This window comes from Vulpes lagopus, chromosome 23, assembly GCF_018345385.1.
Source record: "Vulpes lagopus strain Blue_001 chromosome 23, ASM1834538v1, whole genome shotgun sequence".
Classification (NCBI taxonomy): domain Eukaryota; kingdom Metazoa; phylum Chordata; class Mammalia; order Carnivora; family Canidae; genus Vulpes; species Vulpes lagopus.
Window position 1 is genome coordinate 62,303,816 of NC_054846.1, and position 17,218 is coordinate 62,321,033.

The 17,218-nt window shown below is 59.0% G+C and overlaps 1 protein-coding gene across 5 annotated transcripts in view; it reads right to left on the reverse strand.

Moving 5' to 3' along the window:
* Positions 1-8,584: 8,584 nt before the first annotated feature.
* Positions 8,585-17,218, reverse strand: part of HIVEP3 (HIVEP zinc finger 3) — a 457,593-nt gene continuing 448,959 nt past the window's right edge. For 4 of the 5 annotated variants that reach the window (XM_041738462.1, XM_041738463.1, XM_041738464.1 and 1 more), the window contains 2 exons: positions 14,427-15,340; positions 8,585-13,398 (listed from right to left, as the gene is read on the reverse strand). In XM_041738462.1, the coding sequence (XP_041594396.1) occupies positions 12,652-13,398; positions 14,427-15,340 (1,661 nt within the window). In that variant the 3' untranslated portion in view covers positions 8,585-12,651. The remainder of the gene's footprint in view (positions 13,399-14,426; positions 15,341-17,218) is intronic. The other variant, XM_041738466.1, reaches the window with a different exon arrangement.

A 17,218-nucleotide genomic window follows, 5' to 3' on the forward strand; every position in this document is an offset into this window, starting at 1 on the left:
CAGGGGGCACGCAGGGTGGCCAGTCTAGCGGGGGTTCTCTGGATGGGATTTTGGTCATGTACTCCCTCCTTCCCCCTTCCTTCCTCCACAGGCTCCTACACACCAGGGCGGAGTGCATGTTGTCCCACCCGGGGCTGGAATATGGGGGACCCAGTTGGTTTGGGGTCCTTTCACAGGGATCTGCAGGCATCAGCTCTGGTCTCAGGGACTCTGCAACTGGGTAGGACCTCACTGGGGTCCTCACCAGCCCCTGTCCCTGCTCAGTCTGTTCTGGAATTTGTTGGCTTTTGTTCCACTGAGGCCATGTGTTCTTTATGGGGGAGATAGGGGATGACCTCCCTCACCCCGGGGCCAACAATGCAGAGGCCTTGTCCCCATCTTAGTGCCTGCCCTCTCTGGGTACACCAGCATGGCGTACTGGTCTACCACCGAGCCTCAGCTAGTCCCCCATGCTGGATGCTGGCAAAAGAGGCCGAAGCCCCCAGGTGGCCCTGTCCCCCCCCCCCCCCGCCCCCGCCGTGTGGTCCCACCCACGGGTAGCACAGCTGTGACCTGGAGAAGGGAGATGTGGTGAGGGTCTTGGCAGGCCTTGCCCCACCTGGGGACAGGGATCCCTGCATCTGGGTCAGTGCTTCTTATGCTGCCCACCGTGTTTGGGCCTCACCTGCAGACCTGTTCACCTGCTGCGTGAAATGTGCCCGGTGGCGGAGGCCGCACACGTGCACCGTGCTGGGCTGGGACCTGGGTAGGTCCCACCTGGGTAGGTCACGGCGCCTCGGATTCTGCATCTGTAAATGGAAACAGGGCCTGTTTTGCGAACACTCGGAGACTTGGTAGACACAAGTGCCTCCGCACACAGTGGCTGCTGGGTCAATGTGAGCCCTACCCAAGGAGTTCTGCTGCCTTCCACATGGTGTCCATCACCTCCCTTGAGTTGAGTCAGTGACTACACTTCTCCTGTAGATCTCTGTGGTCATAGGTCCTCTTGGGGCCCCCGTGAGGAAAACCTCCTGGTGTAGCCCCTCATAGCTCAGACCAGCCACTGCAACCCGGGGAGTGACGGGGCCCTTGCCACACAGCAGGGCTGGGCGGGGAGCACCTGCTTGCCATGTCAAGGGGAGGACGATGGTATGTGAGACCCCTTGGCCTGTAGGTCCCAGAGACTCCGAGGACACTGGGGGGCAGGAGAGATGGGAGTGAGCAGATATCTGCACATGCGCCCCCACCCCAGCACAGTTCCTGGCACCCAAGGGCCCCGCCTCAGCCTGGCATGCCTGCCTGGATTCCTGCCCGTGTGGTTTCCCCTGGGCCTCTCCCTCACGTCCGCTGGCAGAGTATCCCCAGCTCTCTGCATTCCTCTGCTGTGAAGACGGCCACCTTAGGGCCGGGCCTGGCTGGGACACCCCTGAGTGTGAGAGTGTGCGTGCTGGGGAGGATGGGCAGGGACGCACCTGCAGGCACCTGCTTCTCTGTGCCCATACATGGGTGTGCATATGTGTGCACGGCTGTGCCCCGGGAGCCCATGCATTCACGGACGTGTGTGTGTGCAGGTGTGCACGGGGGAGAGCACGGACACCCGTGCAGATGCTCATGAGTGCATTAAGGGTGCAGGAGGGAACTTAAGGATCCCTGGTGGTCCCGCAGGCCTGTGGGCAGGGGCCCGTGCAGTGTCAGAGGTGGTGCGTGCACCCTTGCATGCGTGAGGGTCACGTAGCTAGGTACCCCTTCTCTCAGGCTGGGCACGTGGCCTGGAGGCAGCTGGGGGACGCAAGAGAAAGGGGGTTGGGATGGATCAGGTGTGGAGAGCCCATTTGCCTGGCTGACCTCCACGTTTCCCACACATTTCCCTAGGTAAGCCTCCCACCAATCCCGGGGTGGACAGAGCAGGATTTGAGGCCTGGAGGGGGCCGCACACGGGCCCAGATTCGCCGCTTGTCTGCCTGACTCTAGAAGCTGCAGGCAGGGCCGGGCAGGGGGGGGTGTGGGCGGCTGCTGCAGGGGCCACAGCACAGCAGAGGCCTAGACGCTGTACAGCCCTGGCCTTGGCGGGCGGGAGCCTCAGAGCCACCCTCCAGGGCCCCTGTGTCACTGCCCCCACCTGCCTCTGTGGAGCGATCGTAGCAAACCTGCATGGAGCAGTTGCTCTGCACCGAGGCCTGGTGTAAGTGCTTTGCATCTAAACCTCCCTGACACTCCAGAAGGCTGGTGCCATTATTGGGCTATTATTATTATTACACCGCATGTACACAATATTAACATTTAATAAATATAAATTTATTTATTTATACATTTATACCATTTTATAAATATAGTAGATCATAATATATAATAATAGCTATTCTTATTATTCTCATTTTAGAGGCGAGGAAACTGAGGCACAAATATGTTAAGTGACTTGACCGAAGTCCCACCGCTGACAAATGGACAGCTGGAATTTGAGCCCATGCAGTCTGGTTCCTGCGTCCGAGTGCCCACGTCCCGCTCAGGCCCGCACCAGGCCCCTTCCTGCTGGCTGGTGTCCAGCTCCATCCGATGTGCAGGCCCAAGGCAATTGAGGGCTGGGTGTGCCAGGCCCCTGTCTCTCAGCTGGGGAGACTGGGGAGACTGAGTCCAGGCAGATGTAGTGCCTGGGCCCGAAAAGATGACCTCGAATGCCAGGTGCAGCCCTCGCTTTGCCCGCTCCTGACCTGCTGGGGGACTTGAGGCAAGCGCCCTGCTCTCTCTGGGCCTCGGTTTCTGTCCCGCCCCCAGAGAGCAAGTAGGAAGGGCTGTCCCAGAGTTTCCAGGTGGGGAGTCCTGGGAGGAGGTGGGGCAGGCCTGGCAGCAGGCACGGAGTGGGCAGGCAGGTAAAGGTGAGACTGGTCCAGGGCTGAAGTCAAGGTGTGGAGCCGGTTTTCCCAGGCCGTGTCTGAGTAATCCTGTGTCTATATTTATCTCCTTCTTTCTTGGGTGAGCAAACAGAGCCCAATGCCAGCCTGGCCCGCCCCCCCCCATGCCAGCACATTTCCCTCACCTGCTGGGTGGCCCTGGAGAGTACCACAGTCTTGGCTCTAAGCTCACCTTGGTCCATGTAGGACACATGGGGATGCTCAAACCTGGTGGCTTCCATGAGGAATCTAGTTGCCAGTGGTGGTCAAGGAGGTCCCACCTGGGCCTCTGAACATCTGGGCGGCCACAGCCATGGCCTGGGGAATGGTAGTGCCTCCCGGGTCTGGAAAACTCTGCCCCACACAGGATCAAAAGGTCCCCTTGTCTCAGAAAGTCATCTTCATCCCTCCATATGCACTTTGGTCCAAGTGGTAGCCCCTGTCCCTCCAAGATCTGAAATTCCCAGAGGAGGAACTCTATGTATCCAGTGATTTAGAGTCAGACTGCTCTGGGGTTGAATCCTGGCACCCTGACCTTGGACAAAGAACCTCTCTGTGACTCAGTTTCCTCATTTGCCAAATGGGGCCAAGACGTTGTATTTGCCAGGGATCTCGTGAGCATTAGGTTGAAGCCACTAGGGGCTGACAGATGGGCTGAGCTCTGCTGGGTGAGGGGGATGGCTTCCTGTCCCTACCTGCTTCCACCCTCCCATGCCCAGACCCATCACAGTGACTGGGAGCCACACAAGGTCCACAAGGGGATGTACAGGTACATGACTCACAACATGCACACACCATCGGACACCCCCACTTTTGAGAGGCTTACACTCAGGATGGATTAGGTAACTTAGGGCCTGGACCCTGGGAAGACCCTGGAAAGAACCAGATACTAACTTTGCTGAGATGCTTCCCAGACAGGGCCGGACAGGTGGCCAGTCAGGCCAAAGGGATGACGGGGACAGAAGGGCATCTTGTCCAGAGATGGCTCAGCCTGGGCCAGGTCGGACTCCATCCTCCTGACCCCAGCTGGGATCCCTACTGCCAGCTAGGCCCCTGCCCCACTCCTGGCCTCTGCCCTCATGATGCCACCTTCCTGACCCTGGGGAGCCCTGGGCCTGGTGCACGTGCACCCTAGCCTTGCCTACTCCCAGGCTGGATTAGACAGAGTCCGAGGACGTGCTGGGCTGGCAGGCTCGCGGGCGGGGCGGGTGCCGGCGCTGGGGCTGCCCTATGCTGGCTTGAGACTGGGCTGCAGCAAGGCCTTGTATGGCTCTGGCAGGGTAGCTCAGCTGGCGGCACCCATTGGCTGGGCTGGCACTCCCAGCCCGGGCCGCCGGGGCCCCAAACCACGGTAACCAGAGCCGCCGGGAGCTGATGGATTAGCGTGGCCACCTGCCCACTGGCCTGCCTGCCACCGGGGCTGCTCTTTTCCTTTCCTAAAAAGGCAGAGCTGGGCAGGAGAGCCAGGCAGGTGAACCTGGGCCTGGGGTAGAGGAGGGGTGGGCAGGGTGGGCAGGCTGTACAGGTGGCTGTGCTGAGGGTTCGGGAATCCTAGCCCTGGCCCCGGGCCAAGCCCTCCTTGGCTCTGGATGTCAATTTTCTCATGAATAAAAGGGTCTCCCTAAAGCAGCCGAGGCTTAGATGGGATCAGGGGAAACATATGCGAGGGTCCCCCAAACCCAACCCGGATTCGAGGGCTGCTCAGTAGCAAAGAGGCAGATCCCCCTTCCATAGAGCCAACCACTTCCTGAATATAAGGGCCTGGTTTTAAATCTTGGCTCTGCCGCTGTCCACTATGACCTCGGAAGGCAGCAGCACCTGTCCGAGCCCCAGTCTTCCTCCTCTATGAATGGGATGGGGTATGAGCCCCCCACCTTGTGATGAGCCCATGGGGTCAGCCCCCACCTGCTCTTTCTCAGCTGCCCTCTGTCCTCCCCTGACCCTACTTCTTCCTGGTTCTCTGCATTCATGCCCATCTCAGGCTGGCCTGCCTTCTGAAGCTGTCCGGCCTGCAGTGGCCTGGCCCCAGGAGTCTCCAGGTCCTGAGCCCAGAGACGGTCCAGGCTTTGGGGTGAGGGCAGGATCAGCCCAACCCTGGATGGGGAGCCAGGCACAGCTTGGCTAAGGCCTCCATGGCCACAGACAGCAGCCTAAGCCCTCCTGAGGCTCTGGGTCAGGTCTTACTAGATCAGCGGCCCTGCCATGGGCCAGGGTGTGATTTGGGGCTCGACCCTTCATGTGGGGAATGGGGGCGTGGGCCCCATCCTGCCTTACTTCAAAAGGGAACATGCTTCATGACCTCTAGAGAGCAGCTGTGGGAGGCCTGGTGGCAGTATAAATGGCTGGGAGGCCTTGGGCCCCGTGGCAGGTGGGCGAGGGCAGGTGGCCGGTCCTGCAGAGAATTCACATGCAGTGTTCATGCTCTGGAGGACGGGAAGCCAGACCTGGGCACCTGCCGGTTGATCCCAAGCCAGACCTGGGCACCTGCCGGTTGATCCCGGGGCCTGCGGCCTCAGGCACGGGGAAGCCAAGTGGCTACCAGGTGGCACTGCTGACAAGCTGGGAAGCTGCTGGGAAGAAGCCCCAGCCTGGGTGGGCCTGCCTGGTCCCACTGCTTCCTGGGCGGAGGAGGGGAGCTGTCTGAGACCCAGGGCTCCCCCTCGGGCCACAGATCAGGTTGGAGAGAAGGAAGGAACCTGGACTTCCATGAGGAGCTGCCTCTGACTAGCGGTGCACCTGCGGCAGGTCAGGGTCCTTTCTCCTCTAAAAATGGGGACAGTAACTCGTCATTCTGGGTTGTCGGAAGGACTACAAATCAGGTTTGCAAAATGCTAGGCACATGCTAATGCCGTTCTTTCTTTGGGGCTGTTTGGGACTTTTCCCAGTCGCTTAGGTTGAGGCCCAGGGTCTTCACAAGGACTCGCTCTCACGCACACCCCCACGATTCTAATGCCAGCTGCCATCTTCACTCTGTGGGGTCTCTTTTAGACCTTTGTTTTTTTCATCACCTGGAAAAATCCAGCATCTTTGAGGCCGATGTCATCAGGCCCTGCCCTGCCCCATGCCAGCCCCAACAGCTGCTCATCTCCTGGGCACTTCTGATTTCGGGAAGTCCTAGCTGTGTGACCGTCATGAGGGCTGCTTCCAGGTAATCTTGGTCTCTTCCCTTAGGCCTGGCCGTGTGACTTCTTTGGCCACTGAAATGTGAGGGGAGGGAGGCTTGTTTCCAGCTGGACACATTTATGGGCAAGGGAGCGCAGTGCTCTTTTCATCTGCCTCTGAGGTCATGGGGGCGTGGAGATGTCCTCCATCAGCCTGGGTCTCTAAGTGGGGGGGGAGGGGGGTCAGTAGCATTCCCCTGCTGACCCCCATTGAGAGTGTGGTCAAGGGAAAAAATAAGCTTTTGCTGAGTCAGCCCCTGAGTTTCAGGGGTGCTTGTCTCTCCCTCTCCTGACTGCTACTTACTCCCTGATCTGCCCCCGAGCCCTGCAGTGACCAGAGATGACCTCCACACTTTGGCCAGTCGTCTCCTGGCCTGTTCCTCTGCAGCGGCCTCCTCCTTCCCTGCACCTCAGCAGCCACGTCAGAGGCCGACCGTCCTCTGCCCACCTGGCTCGCCTCTGAAATAATGAGCTAGGACAGCTCACAGCCTTTTCTGTCTTCGTCCAGATGCCCTGTCCCTTGACCACTGGCCTCTCTCTGTATCAGCCACCCATCTGCTTCCCTGCCCTGGCAAACTCACCTCTTTGTTTGCCAATATTCTCATGTCCTGCACCCCACTGTCCCTCTGTCCCCGGGCTGGACATCAGCCTGGCTGCCCTCACCGCACCACAGCTGCTGAGCGCCTCGGGAGAAACCACGCAGTGCAGCACCCCGGGCCTTGGCGGGCCTGGTCCCCCGGCCAGCTTTCTCCTCCCCGCCTCCGAGGTCGTTCACCCCTTCTCAAGTCTGTAATCTTTAGGTGGCTTCACTTCATTCTCCGCAGGGCCGCCCCCAACTTCCTCTCCCCCAGCAGACACACTGACGTCCCCTGCACCTCTTCACAGGGTCACAGTGCGGGGCGGTGGGTGGGGGACAGATGTCGGCTCCGTTCTCACCATCTCCTTCCCATCAGCACCCCCCTACCCCGCCCTCTGCAGCACTTGCAAGTCTTCCCTGGGCTGCATGCCCCCTGGAGCCCCAATCTCCCCTGAGAAAGTGTCGCATCTGTCATCCCCGCTTCCTGTCCGTTATTCGACATGCAGCAGTACCTGCGAAGGGCTCGCTATGCACCAGGCCCCGTACTAGGCCAGGCTTTCCCTAAGTCCGCAGTGATCCCCTCAGTGCTGAAACAGCTTCTTAGCTTCTCAGTGCTGAACTTCTGGGCTGCTCCTTCTCATGGCTTCCTCTTCCTCCTCTGACCCTGAGGTCAAGAAAGGTCTCCAGGACGACTCAGACCCAGTCTGGATGAGAGCTTTTGTTCTCTCCTGTCACAGCAATTATGGCCACGTGATTGGGTCATTAATGACGTCACCAGGAGATAATGTACACGCAATGATGTCATGAGGAGCCAATGTACAGGCAATGATGTCACGAGGAGGTAATGTACATGCAGTGACATCACAAGGAGGTAATATACACACAATGATGTCATGGGAGGCAATTTGTAGGCAATGACGTGTTAAAATGTACGCTCTTCGAGGGTGGGACTGTCTGGTCACTGCTATATCCAACCTTCACCCCTCACTGGCGCTCAGCAAATTATGATGGAATGCAAAAGGTGGGGGGATCCATGCCTGCCTTTTCTCCCTGGTGTCCCCAGCAGCCCCCACAGCCACCTGCTCAGAGATATTTGAAGGCTTACTATGTTCGAGGCTCCATTAGCCACCCTGAGTACGCCATCTCACTTAATCCCCACAATCACCCTCCACATTATGGTTGGGCAATGGAGGAAGCCCAGAGAGGTTGTGTACTTTGCCCAAGGTCACATGGGCAGTGAGAGGCTGTGTCATGGTCCGATTCCAGGTCTTACTCTGTAGTGAGTTGGATGATGGCCCTCCAAAGTGCAGCCCGTGCCCCAGTCCCCAGAACCAGAGCGTGACGTTAAGTTGGAAAAAGGATCTTTGCAGATGTAATTCGTGAAGGATCAGGAGATAAGATCACCTTGGATTAGGGTAGGCCCCAAATCCCATGACCAGTGTCTTTAGAAGAGAAGGCGGGGGGGGGGGGGGGGGGGGGGGGGGGGGGGGGGGCGGGGCGGGGACCTACAGAGAAGGCGGGAAGAAGAGATCCGGTGACATGGCTACACACCAAGGCACACCAAGGCTCGCTTGCGACCACAGAAGCTGGGAGAGAGGTGTGGGGATGGACTCTCCCTCAGAGCCTCCAGAAGGAGCCAACCTTGCCAACACCCAGACTCCAGACTTCTGGTCTCCAGAACTGTGACGGAATAGATTTCTTTGTTTCTAGCCACCTATTCTGCAGTAAGTTGTTACAGCAGCCCCGGGAAACCCAGACCGCAGACCACACCGTGCGCTCTCTGGTGCTCCTCGCCAGGCCCGGAAGCGAGGGGCACAAGGGTCACCCGCTGTGTCCTGCTGGCCTGGTCACCTGCCTCCCCTGGGCCTCAAGTCTCTGTAGTGAAAGCAGCACTCGATACACCGAGTGTCCCTCCAACCCTGACATTCTACAGCGTTCAAGAAAAACCACGAGCCAGGCGACAGGGCTATGTTGGGATTTTCAAATTTATTCCAACGTGCTGTGTCTTTTTTTTTAAAAAATATCCTCAGGCTGAACACCCAGCCAGAGCTGTAATAAAGGCAATTATTATACTTGTAAAAACCTCTCATTCACAGTACAGATGTAATTTACAACAAAGGTCACACACATCAATACTGAGCATTTTTTTCCTTTTGTATATCAGACTCTGTGCTTTAGACCTGCATGGATTTTTTGTTTTTTGTTTTTGTTTTTTTTCTTTTTCACTGATATATACCATACCGGCATTGCAAGATGCAAGTGTAGAAACTGGAGTTTAAATAAAATTACAGGCAAAACTACCCCATCCCAGTGTGGCTGCTGTACATATCTACAGGACGATTTTTGGAATGTATTGCCATTTAAGAACATAGAAATTCTCTACAGACGATTTCACATACGGAATACATACACCTTTTAGAAAAAAAAGGCAAATATTTATCTTACAGAGAGCGTATATCTTACATTTGCCTACACGTTTCTTTTTTCTGTTTCTTTTTTCTCTTCTCTCTCTCTCTCTCTCTTTCTTTTTAAACACTAGGTTTAGTAAAGTGATCATAAGTGCCGAAGCAGTTTTCTAATGGAAAGCAGACTGGAGCCACAACACGGAAGCAGAATTTGTAGGACAGGCCTTCGGGAACTTTCTTCCCCTGGTCAATACTGCAGATCTGTCTCCAAGGCAGGACTTTTCCTTTCAGGAGGATTTTTTTTCTTTCCTTTCTGGAGAAAGGACTAAAGAGCATGTTCAGCTCAGATATATTGCTGGTTCCTATTCAGAAGTGCAGGGTGAGAATGAAATGGGGCTACAGGAATCGGGGAGTTGATTCTTTCGGACTTTTTCCGAAAGAGGGAAGCAGAGGGACCTCTGGGTTTGCAAGTTGGAGGTGATGGGAAAGGGAGTGAGAGGCAGCTTGTTGCTGTCAGGGTCCTGGAGGGTGTCCGTGGGTGGGCAGAGTGCAAGCCCTGGGTGGGGGTCTGGGGCTGAGCCTGGGGAAAGGTGACTTGGAGAAGAACGGGGTCAGTATCCAGAACCCCCCCGAGTGTGCCGACTGTGAGGGCATCCTGGAGGGCCGGCCTGGGGGCTAAGTGTCTCAGGATCCCCAACAGAAGGCGAGGGCTGGCTGTGAGCCCTCTGCAATCTGGCTCCTGCCACACTGCCAACACCCAAGGACCCGAGTGAGCCTGGACCAAGGAGCCGCCGGCCCGCACACTTCGAGCACCAGCAGGTGTCTATGGTGAAACCCAGCACTGTTTCGGCCCCGTCCCCCTTAACAGGGACAGTAGCGAGCATCACACGCAAACTGCAAATGTGGGAGTGGTTGAGAGTGGGACGGGGGCTCCGGGAGGGCATGCAGTGAAGTCCTTTCCACATTATGGAGGGGTGTGTGTGGGCTGGGGCCCTGTGCTCAGGGGAGCAGGGGGAGAGTCTGGGAAAAGGGGTTAGCATTGTGCCCAGGGACATACGTCCCAGGCTGGTGGCATCGATTCCATCCCTCTGGGGATCGGTGTGGAGCAACAGCCCTTTGGCCAGATTCTATTTGTGCATCGTGTCCTTGTCATTGAGAAATGGGTCTCTGGTGACTCCCGGTGCCTGTCCTCTCTGCCCGTGCCTGTGGGCCGGAATGGCTGCGAGGACTGTCCCCTGCTGGCCACGTTGTCCATGACTGGGTCTCCCAGGAAGGAAAGCTCAGTGGCCAGGCTCTTCAACAGAGAAATGACACGGAGGAGAGTTGGGGGGGTGGTGGATGGCTGGGGGGAGGGGCGTGGCCACCCCCAAAGGTTGGGGCTGGGCTCAGCTAGCAGAAACCCCTTCGTGGCTGGACGATCTTGCCCAAGAGAGTTTCAAACCTGGGCTGGAGCGATGCCCTTTATCCAGCTCCCAGGCTCCAGTGTTACAAGTGTCCACTGGTAGGGCTGAGAGGTGAGGGTGAGGGAAGTCGGGGCCGGAACCGGGGCTGGGCACCTTCCCACTTCCTGTGAGGCCCAAACAGTCAAGGCTGGGCTTGCTGGCCTTGTCCCAGGGCACACAGGAGCCCAGGACTCCAGGCTGGGCAGCTGAGACCTCCGGCTAACCTCACCCCCAGCACCCTGGAGCCCAGCACATCCCCAGGGAGGCCCTTCCCTATTGTCTGGTTTGCATCTTAGCTGAACCTGGGGCTGGCCCATCTGCTCAGCAGAGGCCAGGAAGGGAAAGGCCCTGAACTGGCACAGGAGGGAATTAGGGCCTCAACCGGTGTCCTGTCTACACAACGGCTCAGGAGGCCCCAGGCACAGGATTCACACAGCCTGGCTGAGGACTGAGGATGGTCAGGGAGTCTCTGCTCTGTAAGGTGGCTTCAGCACCTGGCCCCGGTGGGCCAGGACCATGGTCCCTGTGCTTTCTCCTCCTTGTAGAAACTAAAGAAAATAAATTCTAGAAGGTTGGGAGAAAACTCGCCTCTCCCAGGGCAGGGCAAACATGAGTTCTATATTTCAACTTGGGATTTTAATTTCTGGTCATATTATTTTTCTTACAAAGCAGGTTTTTGCCTCAGGGGGTCCAGGGCAGCTTCTTGAGGGAGAGGATGGGGATGAGGAAGGAGACACTGGCTAGTACTGATTACTTGGGAGAATTATTCAATTGACTCAGGGACAATTCTTCTAGGTCAAGAGAATCTGAGGAGGCTGGGAGAGTACCAAACACCATCCTCTCTTTTTACGCGTGTGTGTATGTGTGTGTGTGTGTGTGTGTGTGTGTGTGTATAATTTTTAAAAGAGATTTAAGCCAACACAACAAACAGGCCTGGGCACTTCCCACCAGTCATGGTTTTGGGTACTTTCTGGGGGTAGTGGAGGCCTGACGGTGCGTGGGGTGGGGATGGCGGTGGGGGGCGGGTTTACCATCTCGCCAAAAAGAGGCCCAGAACCAGGTCCCTATAAATGTTTGGGGCTCAGCCCTGGAAAAGCCCCACCATGGAAGAAATAGGGCCCTTTGAACCCCAGGGACCAAACATACAATGAAACCCAAGCCCCAGCTTCAGGAACGGTGAGGCAGTGCACCTTGGATCTTGACCCCTATGGGTTGGGCCCTGTCACTTCGGCCTCGTGGGTAGTTTCTAGAACAAGGGAGGCAGCCTGTTAGCTCAGCCCTGAAGCCAGGCCTTCGTCAGGTGCTCAGGAACCAGGAGGTGAACATTCAGGGCTCCTTTCGCAGCTGAGGGGCTAGGGGTGGGGGGTGGAGGGGAGCGGTTGAGGGTGGGGAGCTGGGGGAGTTTGTCAGGATACGAGGATGGGCCCACAGCTCACACCACCTGGGTATCAGGGAGCCCGGGGGGACCAGCAAGCTCCTACCTTCTCTTGCCTCCTCCTATTTGTGTTGAAATCCTAGGAAAGGTGGCATTTTCTTTTCCTCGGGGAAAAAAGCAAGCCGGGGTTTTCTGGGCCTGCCTTTGGAGGCTGAGTGGGGTCCCCCTGCCCGTGTCCCTCTGCCTCGGGCCGCTGGCCCTTCTCCCGGCAGCGAGGGTGGCCACTGGCTGGGGTGGAATAAAGCGGCAATAAATAGGAACCATAAACACCTGTACATAGGAGTGCTTGCTTTTACATTTAATTATATGTTTTTCAAAGCTTCTTGCTTTTGCTTTTTTCTCCTTCAGTGCATCCCCCTGTCCCTCAGCCAATGGTTACCTCTGGCCAGCCTTGGGGGGATGGAGGGGGCGGGTGGCCGGCAGACTGCAGTGGCCCAGGGTGAGGCCCCACCTACACCCTTTCTCACAAAAGCACAAAATATTCACAGCCTCAAACTCCTCATGGGTTGTTGTTGGTTGTGTGTGTGTGTTTTAATGTGTGAGTGTGTTTTGTTTCTTTTCAAGCAACAAAAGGTATAGAAAAAGGCACAGGTAACTGCATACGTGGGAAGATAGAACAGGTGGGGGCGGAGCAGAAGCTGCTTGGACAGACAGACAGACGGGAGACGGAGCCCATGAGAGCGAGATGACTTCGAGGAGGCGGCCTGGAAACGTCTGCTGTTGCCGAACACCAGAAGCCAGATGCTGAAGCAGCTGGAGAGAGGCTAAGCGCTCGGGGGGCCCCTGTCCTCGGGCTGGCGTGGAAGTGCCCCGGGCCCCCCACTTCCTGAGGGCTCGGGGGAGCCCCGACTGGTCCTGGGCTCCCCGGACAGGTGCCTCCTCCGGGCCGGGAAGCCAGCGGAGGCCTCGGCCAGGCAGCCCACGGAGCTGCTGCGGTCCAGGGCCGGGGCGCAGGCCGCAGGGCGGGCGGGCTCCCCGCGGGGGCTCCAGGGCTCGGGCCTGCGGGCAGGGGGCGGCCGGGCCTCGGGCGGGGAGCGGGGGCCGGGCTGTGCGGGCACCTGGGCGGCGCGGGGCTCCCGGTCGAGGGGCCGGCCCGGGCCCCCGCTCGTCCTCCCTGGGTCCTCGGGGTGCTCCCTGCCCTCCAGCTCCGACGACAGCGTGAACTTAGATACCTTAGCCACGGGGGACACGGAGGCCGGCGAGCTCTCGGAGGGACTCCAGAGGCCTCGCTCCTGGGCCTCCCGGGCCCCCGTCAGGTCGCTGCCGCCGCCCGAGAAGCCGCTGACCCAGGCGCCCGGCCGGGCCTGCACCATCTGGATCCCGCCGATGGGGATCAGGGGGCACGGGGCCCGGGGCAGGTGCTGGGAGTGCAGGGGGAGGTGGCTGAAGATGTTCTCCTCTGTCCGCGCTGGGGTGTGGCCGTGGAAGTCGTGGGGGGCCGAGAAGGGTCGGGAGGAGGGCGGGGGAGCAGGGCCGGGCGAGCAGGAGGGACTCCGGGGTGCGGCCTTCTGCTGGGGTCAGAAAACAAGACGGGGTCAGGCGAGGGCTCTGCGCTGGCTCCTGGACACCCCCGAGGCCTAGACACGAGGTGGGGGCTGGCCCGGGATCCCTGGCAAGTCCTGGGGGGGGGGGGGTTGGGGGGGGGTTGAGCTCCGACTCCCTGCCCGGGGTGCTGCCCCGTGCTGGTGCACTGAGGCAGGCAGCCCACGAGGCCCCGGGTCCTCGCCGCCCCCGCCCCACGTGCCTGTGTGCCGTGGGCCTCCCCCGCTATCTTGGTTCTGCTGCCTCTCCTGTTCCTAGACTCGGGCCTGACCCTGTTCTCCCCTTGGATGTGAGCTCCTGTTCTAGGCTCTTTACCTCTTCCCACCACCACGAATTGTCATGTGACCCCAAAATTAAAAACCAAGATTCCCAGTCCGTGCCCCTCCAGGAGCTTGAGTCTCTGAGTGACATCATCTGTCCTGCTGGTAGTGGATGGGCGGGGGAGGGGGTTGGTTCGTGACAATATGGTGACAGGGGAGGCACTGGGAGGTAAAGGTAGGTTGACAGTGATGGTACAGCATGGTGGTGGCGGGGACAGGATGCTACTGGGCTGCTGATGTGGTGACACCGGGGCAGCTAACCGGTGGTGGCAGGGGCTTGCTAGTGCAGTGACGGCGGACATGGCATGGAGGATGGGGCAGGGACGGTTCTGGTGGTTTGGCAGGGATGGTATTGGAGGTGGTATCTCTGAGGCCGCTGGTGACAGTGGTGCCGGAGGTGTGGGGTTGGGGGCCTGGGAGGGGAAGGGTGCGAGCATTTAGGCCTGCATCCAAGGCCAGCCCCAGCGTCCACGCTCGGCTGCTTCTGAGTCTACACTGGCTGCCTCCGGGCACCCCACGTGGTGCCTGGCACTGGGTGCACCCCACAAACACTTGCTATGTTATCAGCAATCGCCGGGCTGGCCGGGCTGTGAAGCTACAGGTCTGACACCTCAGGGACGAATGCACGGTGTCCCCCCCATCAGGAGCACCCCAGCTGCTCAGGGGCAGGAACTCACCCACGTGGAGGCGCAGGTCTCGGGGCTTCTGCCGAGAAGCTTGTGAGGTAGAGGCGCGGGCGGGTGGAGAGCCCGCAGGGCCGGCCCTGAGCCTGGGCCGCGTTCGCCTGCTGAGGGGCTGCCCGGCCCAGCCCAGGCCCACTTCCCTGGCAGCGCTGACCGTGGCGGTGACTCGGCCTGGCCCGGGGACCATCTCCTGGTGGGGGAGTGTCTGGGGGGGCCCGGGTCTGGGGCCCCCTTGCGTTCAGGGGGCGGATGCGCTCGGGAGGGCAGTTCCCTCCCCAGGGGGCAGGGGCTGAGAGGAGAGAGCTCGAGTCTTGGAGACCCACAGGGGAGAGGGCCCGTCGGGGGGCCCGGCGGGCTTGGGGCTGAGGCCTGTGGCTCTCGGGCCAGTGAGTGTCGCTGGGGAGACGAGTCGCTTTTGGTTAGTGAGTGTTTGTGGGTCGGTGGTGGGCGGCTGCCTGCTTCTCTGCTGGGGGACCACGGCCTTCTTGGGGACACAGCCTTGGCACTCGGGGCTGAGCCTGTGTCCTTCTCCATGGGGCCTGAGGGGGCCGGTCCCAGCGGGGGGAGGCACAGTGCGCTTTGGCTGGACGTGGAGCAGCTGCTGGCTGCCAGGCGCTCGGCGTCCAGGACCGAGCTGCCCCGTGTGGCCTGGCCGCCGGAGGTGGCATCTGGGGGCTGAGGGCCCGGACTGGGTGAGGAGTCTGCCGGCAGCGAGGCCGGCGGGCCGGGCGGGGGTGCCTCCGAGGCCAGTCCCGATGGCTCATCCTGGCTCTCCTCTTCGTCCTCATCCTCGTCTTCGTCCAGGTCCGAGTCCGAGTCCGAGTCCTCCAGGTCCGAAAACTGGTGCTCCGCCACCGCCTCCGAGCCCTCTCGCCCTTCTGAGTCCTGGAACAGGTCATCACTGGTTCCTGAGGGGTGGACACAGGAGACCCTGGGGTCACTGCCAGCCCTCACCCCGCCGCCCTCTGCGCCCCCGTCCTTGTTTGCAGGCTGGGCCTGAGAGCGGGCTGAGAGGATGGGGGCCGTGACAGGTGCGGGAGCATTTGGTAAATAATCACGGTGAGCAAGAGGGGCCTTGTGTCTACCCCGGGCCAGGGTCAGTTCTAGGACCTTCGTGTTGTTAATGCATCTAGTCCTCAAGTGATCCCGTGAGGTCGCCACTGTTCTTATCTTCACGTTACAGACCAGGGAACCAGGGTAAGCATGATTAAGTAGCTTGCTCGGGAAAGATAAGTAGTAGGGCTGGGACTGAACCCCAGCAAACGAGACAGGCCTTTTTTCTTAGTTCGTCTTCCCTTCACTAGGATTTCAGTGCTGGCTCCCCCAGGAGCCCGGGAAGTCACCTTGCTGTGCTGTGCCCCCACTTTGTCAGACGAGCGTCTCACCTCCCTCACGGGGTGCACTGGGAGGAGGAAATGCACACCTGGCACAGAGAAATGGCTCAAGTAACTATGGCCACTCCGTACGTTCAAGAAGAAATCTATCCTATTCTGGGACACAGCAGCCACGCAGGCCGGTCCAGCGGCACTGGCTGTGGTCAGTCTAAACACGCATCTGCCATCGCGGCCAGGCTGCTGCTGGCTGGTGCAAGAGCATCTGGCAGGTGGCAGGTCCTTGTCTCTGAGGGGCGGGGTGGGGGGAGGACTATGGTGGCCTTAGATTGCAGAGCAGGGTCCTGGCCCAGCTGCTCCTGTCCAGAGGACGTGCTCCCCTTGCAGAGCTCCTGCTGCTCCCAGCCGGCGTGGAGTAGGGCTCTGCAGCACCTCCTGGTCTGGCTTCTGGCGGGGCAGCCCCAAGCATCTGGGCCACTTTTAACCTGACAGCAGTCTAGTTTGGGCACCCCTGGAAATGGGCGGCAATCAGGACTCTTGAGAGAGCCCTGCTAACGTCTGGCCCATCGATCAGGCTCCTGAGGATTTGGGTCCTGCCGGCCCCTCTCCGGGCTCATCACCCAGCACTTCCCTCGGACACACCAGTACCCATTCCACCGCCAACCAAGAGAGCTAGACACACAAGCTGACTCGGACGTCAGGTGCAGCCGGGCTTCCAAACTCCACCAGGCCCAGCAGCCCTGGGGTTGGAGAGCCTAAGCCTTCATGCTTCCACATAGCTCAGCAGGCAGCCATGAGATGCATGAAGTGGACAATAGTGGGTCAAAAACCATGGGGTGGAACTGGGGTTGGCAGGTGAAGGGTGGGCCAAAGGACCAAGGGGCCAAGGTCTCCTGGCAGCTGGGAGCAGAGGGGAAGGCAGGAGGGATGTGGGGGTGAATATGCAAAACACACAGCACCCAGGTTTGCCTTAGACCTATTTCAGACCCTTCAGGTCACGGGGCCTCACCCCTCATTTACATATGGGGAAATCCAGGCCCAGAGGGGGCAAGGGCTTCCTCTCCAAGATCACCAGGGAGTAGTGGCTGAGTCAGGACTCAGGTTTACAACTCTTGCGTTATTACACTGCCAGCATAAAAATGATGTTATGCGCCAAGAAGCAGGAAATGGTCTGGGTTTGGATCCCAGCATTATTACCCTTCCTTGCTGTATGATGTTGTCTAATTGGCTTTTTCTCTCCTTCAGTTTTCTTATCTGTAAAATGGGGGTAAGAGCAATAAAAGCCACTTCCTGAAGCTATTGGGAGGATCGTGAGGGTCTGACACCTAGTTCGGCCCCAGTAACACTTAGCAAGTATCTCAAGTGCCCCAGCACCTTTGCAAGCATCTCACAGTTGATGGTCAGAGGGGTAGTACTACCGGTGAGGGAGTCAAGACAGCCCTCCTAAACAGCCTC